The sequence below is a fragment of the Triticum aestivum genome, chromosome 2D (assembly GCF_018294505.1).
Source record: "Triticum aestivum cultivar Chinese Spring chromosome 2D, IWGSC CS RefSeq v2.1, whole genome shotgun sequence".
In the NCBI taxonomy this organism is placed as follows: domain Eukaryota; kingdom Viridiplantae; phylum Streptophyta; class Magnoliopsida; order Poales; family Poaceae; genus Triticum; species Triticum aestivum.
In genome coordinates, this window is record NC_057799.1 from 508,270,163 (window position 1) to 508,282,535 (window position 12,373).

The following is a 12,373-nucleotide window of genomic DNA, read 5'->3' on the forward strand; positions in this document are numbered from 1 at the left end:
CTGATTTGGATCCAAAAGTTTAATGCTATGGTTAGAATTAATTCTTAATACTTTTCTCGTAGTTGCGGATGCTTGCGAGGGGGTTAATCATAAGTAGGAGGTTTGTTCAAGTAAGAACAACACCTAAGCACCGGTGCATACTTTTCTAAAAAATCGAGTGGGCCTAGTCTGAATTATTCTACTTATGATAAAGAATTATATGCTCTTGTTCGGACCTTAGAAACATGGCAACATTATTTATGTCCCAAGGAATTTGTTATATATTCTGATCATGAATCTTTGAAACACATTAAAAGTCAAGCAAAACTGAACCGTAGACATGCTAAATGGGTTGAATTCATTGAGACTTTCCCTTATGTCATTAAACACAAGAAGGGTAAAGAAAGTATTATTGCTGATGCATTGTCTCGTCGTTATACTATGCTTTCACAACTTGACTTTAAAATATTTGGTTTGGCGGCCGTCAAAGATCAATATGTGCATGATGCTGAATTAAAAAATGTATTGCAGAATTGTAAAGAAGGGAGAATATGGAACAAGTTCGTCGTTAACAATGGATTTGTGTTTCGTGCTAACAAGCTATGCATTCCAGCTAGCTCCGTTCATCTTTTGTTGTTGCAGGAGACGCATGGAGGAGGATTAATGGGACACTTTGGCATGAAGAAGACGGAGGATATACTTGCTACATATTTCTTTTGGCCAATGATGAGACGGGATATTTAGCGTTTTGTTGCTCGCTGCACTACATGTCAAAAAGCTAAGTCATGACTCAATCCTTATGGTTTATATATGCCTTTGCCTGTACCTAGTGTTCCTTGGGAGGATATATCTATGGATTTTGTTTTAGGATTACCTCGAACAAAGAAGGAGATGGATAGCATATTTGTTGTCGTGGATAGATTTTCGCAAATGGCACACTTCATACCATGTCATAAAAGCGATGATGCTGCTAATGTTGCTGATTTGTTCTTTCGTGAAATTATTCGCTTGCATGGTGTGCCAAATATTATTGTTTCAGATCGTGATACTAAATTTTTAGCCACTTTTGGAGATGTTTATGGGTTAAGTTGGGGACTAAACTGCTTTTTAGTACTACTTGTCACCCCCAAACTGATGTACAAACTGAAGTAGTCAATAGAACATTGTCTACTATGCTTAGGGCTGTTTTGAAGAATAACAAGAAAATATGGGAAGAATGCTTACCTCATATTGAATTTTTTTATAATCGTTCGCTGCATTCTACTACTAAGATGTGCCCTTTTGAAATTGTGTATGGTTTCCTACCTCGTGCACCTATTGATTTGTTGCCTCTCCCATCTTCGAAGAAGGTTAATTTTGGTGCTAAACAATATGGTGAATTGATCTTAAAAATGCATGAGTTAACTAAGGAGAACATTGAGCATATGAATACTAAATATAAACTTGCTGGAGATAAGGGTAGAAAACGAGTTGTGTTTGCACCTGGAGATCTTGTTTGGTTACATTTGCGTAAGTTTAGATTTCCTGATTTGCATCAAAGCTAATGCCACATGCTGATGGTGCTTTTAAGGTGTTAGAGAAAATAAATGATAATGCATATAAACTTGAGCTGCCTGCAGATTTTGGGGTTAGTCCCACTTTTAACATTGCAGATTTGAAGCCTTATTTGGGTGAGGAAGATGAGCTTTCATCGAGGACGACTTCATTTCAAGAAGGGGAGGATGATGAGGACATCAATACCATTGTTACATTCACAACCCCTATTGCTATACATACTGAACCAATTACTAGAGCTCGCGCACGCCAATTGAATTATCAGGTACTTTCGTTTCTTGGTGACAATTCTAATGTTCATGAGAATATGATGCTGCCTAAATTGGATACATTTGTGTTGATTACTAACGAAGGGCCTAGCATGGACAAGAGGGATGAACACTGGAGCAGGATCAAGCATGGAGATGAAGGCGCACGCGAAGGGATCCAGAATGGCATTTCTAGTGCATATTTGAGCACTTTGAAGCCTTCGTGATGACCTACAAGGACATCGATGAAATATACAAGACGCCCCTCCATAAATTTCGTCCATAGCTTATTTTAGGTGTTGCGCCACCTTATAAAATTTGGGCCAGGCCCATGTAATTTCGAAATACTTGAGTATAGGCTGTTTTTAGAGTCCGTATGTGTGGAGAAACAAGAGATAGGGTTGGTTTCGGACCCCTCCTCCAAGGGCCACGAAATCCCCCCCTCTTTCTCCATATATACAGTCCTTAGGTCGTCGTTTAGACTTTGGGTTTTGTTTAGATTAAAAGTTCGCCATAGCTGCAACTTCGCGTACTTCGTTTGTGTTCAACGACCAGATCAAGACGCCACAGAACCCCACCTTGATCAATAAATCTTTCATCTTATATTCGCAATATCCAGATTGCAATCTTAGTTTCTTGCTTGTTCTTCGTTTGCTTGCAGGAAATAGACCTTCGTGGTTAGGTTGATCATGCTCCGGCGTGGTCAATAACCTTTCGGAGTTGGTTTAGCGATTGCTAAGGCGCGACGTCCTCGCACGTTCGTAGTCGGGTCGTCAAGGTCTACTCCTTCGAAACGATAATCACCTTCTCATCGAAAGACGAGACACATTTACCTCTATCACAATCGATGGCAAAGTATTGGAAGCGCATCGAGGAGCGTTCCAAACATCATGTTGGGAGGAGGACGGACGTAGACACAAATCTCTCACGAACCGATGGGGTACGATTCAAGAGATAAGCAACCATTGGGCGGGTGGCAAGGAGCAAGTGAAGCACGCTTCCTCCTAGTGGTGTCACCATCGATCAATATGTAAGCAATCTTGTTTTTTTTATTGCAACATTTGTAGTACTTTGATCATTCTCATGAATTTGTGCATTTGTTTGTTTAAAGATGACATAACCCAAGAGAGGTACAACCAAATGCCCAAGTCAAAGGGCAAACCATTTGGCATCCAACATTGTTGGGATTTGTTGGAAGAGCACGAGAAGTGGAAGTCGAGGAATGATGATGGCAATCCAAAAGCTGGGAAGTGCACCGATTCCTCTTCAAAGATGGACGATGGTGCAGATGATATTGATGGACAAGAAAGGGCAAAGGTGCCTCGAAATACCATTCCGCCATTTAGCACGGGTCAGCCCGGCGGGAGTAAGCGGGAAAACTGAAACTCAAGATAGAAGGGAAGATGGAGGCGATGAAAAAAATAGATCGATTGATCAGGGCAAGAAGCGAGTAAGCCGGGAACAAGAAGTAAGAAAAAAAATAGAGATGGAGGAGAAGAAGAACCAAGAGAAGAGGACGAGATGGGATGAAATGCAAGAGAATAGAGGGCGTCAGAAAGAGATGGAAGCGCGTTGGCTCCGAATTAAGCAAGAGATGAAGGCGCATAGACTCCACACTAAGGAGGATCGGGCGAGAGTTGATCGCATGGCGGAGCAGAATCGGTTCCTCATTTTGGATCCAAACCTAATGATCCGGTGGCGTGAGATTTGTGGATGGGGAGCCGAGATTTGATCATTCATTTTGCGAAACTCGAAGGAAGGGACAGTCACACAGCGGGAACATGTGAGTTGTACATGTCGCGGCCGAAATCCTTTTGTTCATGCAACTTGTCGAAAACCATATGCATGTTTGCCGAACTGTTTAAATTATGGCGGCTGAAACTTGGCTATTCTGAGTCTACGCCTCATTTGCACAACCTTCATATCCGTAAGAAGTGTGCTTCATATGACAGATGACGGTCATCGATCTGGCGGCTCTGACGGAGTTGCTCTGAGAGTATGCATGGACGCATGCTCCTGTTATTCTATCATGGGCTGCATGTATTATTAACTTTTGCACGCGGAGACAAGAACTATCAGATTAACCGTGATACCGTACCTTAAAGAAAGATCAGTAGCCTCTTTCCGTTTTGAAATTAGGTGAGTAAACAACGACAGGTAGATGGGATCGAGAACGTTGCATGCATTTTCCAAAAATCGACCTGCCAGCTTATACGTATTACCGTCACGGGTTCACATGCATGCATTGGTAGCTTTGTTGGTGCATGTCGTCGTATGTGGAGGTGGCTTGTCGTGTCCTGTCACTTGTTTTCTGTTATGCCGAGCCACCCCAGTCGACAAGACAAATTTTATATGCAGATACCTCGGCTAAATTACGTTTTCTTTGGTAAAAGGACAGCTAGCTAGCAGTAATTTTACGTGGGTTCTAAGCATCGCATGGACGCCGGCCGGTCGATCGATCGCTCTCTCGGATTCCATGCTAGGCTAGCTTTTCTGCAAAACCTCACCTGCACGTCGTCCGTTAGGGCGTCGCTTTTGGACGAGAAAGGGTCGAGGTGACTCGATCAAGTCACTACGTGCTTGCTTGTTGCTTTTGCACTTACCTGATTTGTCTGCTCGATCGTTACGTCTTGCTTCATCGGTCGACAGATTATTACACGAGAGCTTCTTAATTATGCTCGATTGCATTCTATGATGCATCGCGTTTGGTTTTGACTGGAGCGTGTTTCCTTGGTACAGTCAGATTAATCCTTGAAGAAAGATAAGGTGTGGCCGTGTAGGAACGGAATTTACTACTCCCTAGTGTTAAAAACAATGTTATATTATGGGACGGAGAGAGTAGCTAATAAAAGCATCCTTTGACGGTAATATATTACTCCCTCCGTCTAGGTGTGTAAGTCACCTTACGAAAACCAAATAATCTCAAAATATTTAGGCACGGTACATTAACTCCCTCCTCGTTTTTTGTTTTGTGACATATCAACCAATAAGAGATGTGGGCCGTGCATGCTTTCAATGACTTGAGACTATCAAACATGACATGCAGTGGTCAGTTCATTGCATGCAACGCTATTAATTAGTAAAAAGACATTAAGTTTTTTCGTTTTCCTTTCCGCTTTGATCGCGGTGCACAATGTAAGATGACTTACACACCTAGACGAAGGGAGTAGTAACTATTCAGGACCGGCATTTTAAGCTAATAAATGCCATCCTTTGTTGAAAACTACTCCCTCCATCACAGTTTAAAGGGCGTACCTCACATCTCTCTGGGCCCAAGGTTGCTAGTAATTGGCAGGAATAACTGATGCGCTGTAGCTGCGGTATCTAAGGATATGCACCTAATTAATGGCCAAACAAATGCATAGTAACCTCCCCGTCCAGTAACAGCCATGCATGCAAACAAAACCGATTCACACCTCCACCTAAAGTTTCAGTTCACACCATGCATGCGCACCAGGAAGGCAAGCGGAAAGAGTAATTTCAGCGGGCTAATTCCTCCCAAAACGATGCAGTTAATAGGCTAATTAATGACCTGCGCCCTATTTCCCTCTAATAGTGAAAAAATCTGGTTTTGAAGATACGCCCTTTAAACTGTGATGGAGGGAGTACCCAGGATCGGCACGCAGACACGTGGGACAATCGAGAGGAAATTAGGGCTAGGGGCCGCGTGTAGGCCGGCTGCACCAAATTTTTGGGCACCGGTTGGGTGTACTTATACGACTAGATAATCAAGGAGAGGGGAGAGTGATGATGTGCTAAACAGTGAGTTTTATGCACTACTATAGACTTGCTCCGGGTAGAAATGGCGCCAGCCGACACTGGATTAAACCCCTTAGCTCTAAAACCTTATTAAACCCCACGAATCAACAAAAATCATCCAAAAGCTTGGCACGACGGGGACTGGGGGACACACGAGCAATTAAGATACTCGTACCCCAACCGTAATGTCCGAAGAAAAATGACGATCGTGCGTCCCAATCATCGATCAGAGGTCACAATTATTCGGTGCTCCTTCGATGAGGACACGCGAGGCAAACAAATCCCGCTTTAGGCGACGCACACATGCATGCTTTGGCGCCTAACCACCATTATTTCGGGTGGAGAACCGAGTGCACGCACACGAGCTCTCGAGAGAAAAGAGAAAGAAGCAAGCAACCACCGGCCCGGCTACTTGAAGACGTGCTAGCTGAAGACGACGCGCACCCACAAAAAGATGATGCCAAAAAAAGATACTACTACTATAGCATAGAGCGCTTGTTGCTTAGCCTCCAAACATGTCGACGCTCGTGGCCGCGAGCCTCGGTCCTGTCGATTCCATACCCATCGGTGGCCACTCCCAACAACGGCAGCGCAACAAGAAGATCAGCAGCTCCGTCGACGATGCAAACAATGGAACGGCGACGACGACGTCACGGGGACGCAGCCATTTCGCTTGCCATTGGATTAGACCGCTGCGATTAGGATGCGTCATCTTTGGACTGATGGTGCGCATGCATGCATGCATTTCCATGGGCGGGAATGACACTGACGAGTGACAAGTATGGAGTATGCAAGTATGCACTCATGATAAGTTTTCTTGACCTTTTCCTGCCTGGTGGAGTAGGATACCGTCGTTGTTGATGCATGGTTAGGTCAGGGCTGGTAACTTGGCATGGTTAGGTCAGGGCCGTGGGGCCCCAGCCTTTTTGCCTGTTACTCAAATCGGTTAAGCTCCCTTTACTCAGTGCCACCGAATTGTTAGTGCTTCCCACGGGCATGGTCAGAGAGCCGGTTTTGGTACATGGCACTATCGCAGAGCACCCATGTGTAGTGTAGGTTTGGCGATTTGCCACAAGTCTAGCTTAAACGTGTAAAGCTGGTGCACAATCAAAAACTAACTGTCAGGGAGGTCAGAGCAGCTCGTTTCCGATACGTGTAGATGAAGAGTGCTCTGGAGTCTGTGCTCGATCTGCATCGCTGCATAAATGAACATGCTTGGGTAACATTTACTAGGGAGGAAGCTGGGGAAGTTGAGACTTTCAGAGGGCAGTGAGGGAAGGAGGAAGGGTAGGTCGGGGATTGATGACGAGACGCAGGAAAAGTTCATCGGTTGTTGCATATAGAACCTTGTGGACTCGACAACTGTACAACAATGAATCCTATACTAAACTGTACATCATGGCTACTCGTGTAGTCGTGTAATTAAGCATTTGTCGAAAGCATTCGGAGTTCCTTCTTTCACAAGCATGGTGCAGTTTGAGGTTCACCCTATGGATCCATGGAGCATGCATCGGCTAGTGCACAAATTTGCGCCGGAGTACAGGTTCGATCCATGGACCATGCATCGGCCTAGTACACAGATCTGCGCCGGAGTACCGGGTCTAGGAAGAGCAAGGGAGTGGTACAAAATGGCAGGACCAAGGCAGCGTGATGATGGATGGGTGCTGGGGCTGAGCAAAGACCCTGGATCTCGGCGGACTATCATTTCACTTGCATCCGGAAGCTTTCAATACCAAGAGCCACCCAGCTAGGCCAAGTAGTTGGAGATATGGGAGCTCTTGTTTCTTCAGTACAGACCCGGGAAGTTCAGTGACAGACAAGCAGGAAAAATTTATTACATGTCACAATCAGTCAGCGATACCATTTTGATGCCATGGACTTTTTGTCATCGCAGGTCAAAAGATAGTTTTCTTCATCAGTGGATCAATCACAGTCTACTGACGCCGAAGCACCAGAAGTCCAGAACGACGACAGCCGCTTCATTGCCAAACAACACACATATACTGTTGGCCTACTTTAATCAGCTGCACTCTGTTGAGTAATCAGCACGCTGGCAGGTCTTTTTTATGGTAGCCAGACTCTCGGTGGCTTAATGTTGGGCCCAACATTGATTGCCCAAGCAAATCTTGCCTGCCACCGAGGCCCATAGTTCATGTCATATCATCATCGCTTTGATTTCCTACTAGTCACAATTTTGAATCATGGGTCTGAAAGCAACTGATAAGACTAGACTGGAACAGAATACCAAGACTGCATACTGGCAAATTGTTGAGAAATGATTGTACTACTTGATAAATAGATTGCCATCGAGCTAAACCGTTTATCACTTCGTTTTTTCTATCACACGCGGTGGGTGTGCTGATTCAGACGAATGCGAAGTGGAGATACAGAGTTCACTACAGCTACCACGGTAACCAGACAACTTCCAAGAAAGATAGCGTGTTCGATTGCGAAAGTTGTCGCTGACAATAAATACCAGCAGTAGCTAGCGCTTCAAAGAGTAGCTCTTTCCAGTGAACGCGTTGAACTTCGGCTCTTCCTTCTTAGGAGGCTCGCTCCCTTTGGCAGGCTCCTGTTGGCAGCAATTGAATAGAAATCAGCGACTACGATTAGGTTAAATATCGTGTCTTCTTACAGAAATGTCATACAGAATTAGGAAGCTTCAAATTAAATTTAGTCTTTGCACATAAATGATTCTAAAATCATTTTAGCATCCGGAATTTGTCTTGAATGCACTGAACTTGAAAGGTTTAACTTGCTAAATTAAAAATTCAGTAGAGAAAAAGAGCATATGAGCAGTTTGAAAAATAGCAGAAACTACCTTTTGTGCTTCTGCTTCTTTCTTGCTGCTTGCACTTGAACCAAACACAAGCTTCCCTGTTTTCTGGCGCGTTGATGTGCTGGCTCCTGAAGGTGATGCAGTTTGCTGATTTGCCCTTTTGTTCGAGTCTGAAGGCGCAGAACGTGCAGCCGCAGTGGCCGAAGAAGCTCCAGGTGCTGGTTGTTTCGGGCCCTTACCATCCAGCCGTTTTCCTGAACCAGTGAATGGTTTGAACTTTGGTTCATCTTCAACGATAACCTCTTGATCTGAAGATTGCCAAAACAACATAGTTTCAAAAGGGGAAATATCACAACTATCTTCAGCAGCCTATAGAAAAGTGGCACAGGATGTCCAACAATACTTTGAAGCAGACTGATGTCTTTATTTATGTACAATATTGTTTCCATTTCCAGGTGGCAACACCAGTAAGGCTGTGTTCTGTTTGAAGGAATTGTGGAGGAAAAGTACAGGAAAATTTTACGGAAGTAGTGTTCGGTCTGCAGGAACGAACTGCTAGAACTCCGGAGGAAAGTTTCCATAAACTTTGATTTCACGGGAAATAAGACATCTGCCGGGAGCTCTTTTTTGGGCGGAGTCCAGAGGCGAGGCACAGGAAAAGCTACTACTAGAGGCCCACAACATGGGGTGCTTCGGTCATGTGCTGCGATTGGTGGGTCCCAAACCTTTTGCATGATCCTAATTCCTTTCCTGTGAACCAAACGGTCTTGATTTTCTACTTCCCTTGTTTCTCTGTCTCATAGGTTTATACTAGCACCCCAATCCTATTCCTGTAAAGGTTTTTGTTCCTTTGTTTTCTATACATCCGTTGCGAACAGGGCCTAAACAGATGCAGCTATAAAACCTATGACAGGCAGGAACAATAAATTTGTTCAACAAGAACGTAAAACGCAATCACATTCAGCAACTATGATTTTGGCAAGAGTAAAACACATACCTTCAGCAGGTGCCTTGCCTGCAGGAACTATGGGACGCTGTGGTTTTTCAGGTTCTTTGTAATCAAGAGGAGGTGCAAAGTCCACTTCACAGTCTGTCTCAATAATGCTAACTGCAGAAGCAGGTTTTGCTTCAACAATATCAATATAATACTGTTTGTTGTTGTAAGCTACCATGATGCTGTCGCCCGTGGTTAAGCAAGAGAAGTTTCTTAAAGTTTTCTCCAAGCTGCCAAGTTACACAAGCATATTAATGATAATGACAAAATGAATGGACTTTAATAGACAACTCTAGCACAAAGTTATCAGTTATTGACATGGTAATGGCAAAAAGAATGAATGGGTTTTAGTGCAAACTTCTAGCTACTGACATGGCTTTGGGATTCGATATGTCCAGGAAATCAGTCGTGTGAGGCTGCAGCTTCACATATGTACCCTTGGGAAGAGTAGCATTCTTGACACGCACAATGTCACCCTCTTGAAGAAGCATGTTTTGCATCATCTATACATATGAGAGAAAAATTATGTAACAACTAGTCAGAATACTTTTCAACTGAAGAGAGCAGTATAGCAAGTTCACTCATAGCACATACCCAGTAGGGCATGATGATCATGCCTTCTTCTGCTACAAACTCCAATACACCACAGTGTGAAATCCTGTCGGTGACACCATTGTGCAGTTCAAATAGCATAGGATACTCAATGTGCAGGGAAGCTGTTAAATCAAAACCAAACAGTTACAAATGCACATAATAATACTCTCAGAGTGATTAAAGTCAACAATATGAAGCTAGGTCGTTCAGCCTAAGGTCTAATGGAGGAGGATTTCAGCTTTACCCAGACGATCAAGGGCAGATGGCGGCATTATTACTGCATTGGAAAAGATAGAACTATATCAGAGTTAAGTCATATTGAAACTGAAGAATAAGAGGAGAGAAGAGGCTCCAATACTTACCTTTGTCACCACCTTCCAGGTGTGGCTGGAAAATGTAAAAGTTCAGAAAGATGGTTAAATACAGTTCAGATTCCAGCACTGCTAGGTACTAGCAGATAAAATTGATACTGCAAGTAAAATACCTTGTCAAAAAAGGATGCAGGATAGCAGCGGTACGTTTGCTCAAAATTACTAGCATGGTAACCATATCCCGCGTAGAACTGCATAAGAGAAAATTTGGGTTAGCTAAGCATATGCAAACTACACCAAATATGAGAGAAACTAACTACTGTGGCATCTGTTCAAAAAAGCTGTTTTAAGCTAAGAATGAAAAAGGACCACAATACAATAATTACGAACACCATGGCTATCACAGGAACAGAGTTAAACAAGATTAACCTGCAGATATGGGCATTTGCATTAAGGTGTGAAGTATTTTGCAAACTATTCAATAAGAAAGACCAATCATACATACATGAAGGGATGATCCAATGATTAATTAGTCCAGTTCACGTAAGTGTAGAGGCAGCCTCGTGCACGTAGCTCCCGCTTGCGCAGGGTCCAGGAAGGGTCTTTTGTACGCAAGAGACTGTTTCCAGGACTCGAACCCGTGACCTCATGGTCACAAGGCAACAGCATTATCACTGCACCAAGGCTCCCCTTCCCAGTTCACGTAAGTGTATTACTATTAACTCACTCGAGGTGTAAACAAGGAACAACAAGAAAGTACTGTGTACTAAAATTAATTTCGTGAAATTTATTTTTTCAGGATGACCAATTTTAGTTGAGCCCAAAGTTATCTCTGGATCAGTTTATTGTTAGTATGGTTAGACTAGCAATGACTTAAATCAACTGGTATTCAAAAGAATATTTTAAAGAGTATGACCATAACCAGATTCATCTATCAAATGCCACACCTGAACCCTATCTTGGCATTTGTAGGCAGATATAGGAACTTGGCACCAAGTATACAAATACGAACTATAGTCAACTCACGTATACAACCTAATTCTCTTTTTTTGGCGGGTATATAACCTTTGGCGGGTATACAACCTAATTGTCTGGCAGTACAGCACCGAGTTGCATAGGAAATTTCAAGGGCAGTTGAAGTAATGCATACCATCTTGAGTGGACCTTTGCTTCTACTTCTCTTGGACCTGTTATTATCTGTAAAAAACATAAGCGAGTATGAAGGAAAACTATTTGAGCTGCATAAGCAAATGTACAAGGTCGTAATTCTCCCCAAGGGAGAACTAGGATGACAAGGAAAGTAACAATATTTAGCTCCTTATCCAAAGGATCCCAACTAAAATTTCAGGATCATCAACAAGCTCGAAACTTTACAGCGAAACACTAACCTAGCTGCATCAGCGGTACAGTTATTTATCCATGTATTAAGTAGCGCTAGTCTTTCTTTCGAGCAAGCCCTGGTTCCAAGCTAACAGCCAGCCTAACAGCATGAACAGATTCCAGTTCTCCAACACTAACCAAAAATATACACGGTGGCGGATCTAGATGGCGCGCGCCGGCGCGCCCAGAATCCCTGGAGTTCTAATGCTCGTACCTCAGAAACCAAACCAATGGCCGGAATTGCCGACGGTGTCGATACAGTACGGAAGCACCACCAGCCAGGAGTCGCTGCTGCAATCAAGAACCAAGGAGGGGGGAAAGTCGCTTATGAGGGCGTCAGGAGAGGGGAGAGGGATCCGAGACGGGATGGATGAGACGCAGAAGGGGCTCCGATCCGAACGAATTACCGCGGAAAAGGGACGGGATTGGGAGGGGGGATATCTGTTGGGATTGCGTGAGGTTTCAGCGGAGGAATAAGAATCCGGGCGATGCGACGCGATGCGATTGCGAGGGGGAGAAGGGCGAGCGCCGGTGATGTGGTGGAGCAAGGCAGTCCGCTCGCCTTCGGGGGATCCAAGACGAAACGGACTGGCAAGGGGGACCAGGAAACTAGCCCAACGGCCCAGGCCCGCTGCGGAACCGCGCTTCTCCTGGGCTCGGGGCCTTGGCGACAGCTATTTTACAGCCCGATGCGAGTGCGCGCGAGTTTTTTGGGTAGTTTTTATAGGGTTTTTTACTGTTTAGCATCCGTTTTTGTAGGGTTTTCTTTTTCCTC

The 12,373-nt window shown here is 44.1% G+C and overlaps 1 protein-coding gene across 1 annotated transcript; it reads right to left on the reverse strand.

Moving 5' to 3' along the window:
• Positions 1-7,805: 7,805 nt before the first annotated feature.
• LOC100415820 (ubiquitin fusion degradation protein 1 homolog) lies at positions 7,806-12,137 on the reverse strand. Its single transcript, XM_044477805.1, has 11 exons — positions 12,006-12,137; positions 11,813-11,889; positions 11,369-11,415; positions 10,392-10,469; positions 10,270-10,294; positions 10,152-10,184; positions 9,908-10,029; positions 9,686-9,816; positions 9,317-9,543; positions 8,362-8,627; positions 7,806-8,112 (listed from the first exon to the last, which is right to left on the reverse strand). The coding sequence occupies exons 3-11, from the start codon at positions 11,369-11,371 to the stop codon at positions 8,026-8,028; spliced, it is 972 nt and encodes a 323-aa protein (XP_044333740.1). The 5' UTR covers positions 11,372-11,415; positions 11,813-11,889; positions 12,006-12,137; the 3' UTR covers positions 7,806-8,025.
• Between the last annotated feature and the right edge of the window lie 236 nt (positions 12,138-12,373).

Bases quoted from the DNA above. Each gene is read 5' to 3' on its own strand.
- LOC100415820 (XM_044477805.1), bottom strand. The intron at 10,185-10,269 runs GTAAGTATTGGA...TTTCCAATGCAG, and splicing joins CCTGGAAGGTGGTGACAAAG to TAATAATGCCGCCATCTGCC. The intron at 8,628-9,316 runs GTATGTGTTTTA...GGCAATCTTCAG, and splicing joins AGGCAAGGCACCTGCTGAAG to ATCAAGAGGTTATCGTTGAA.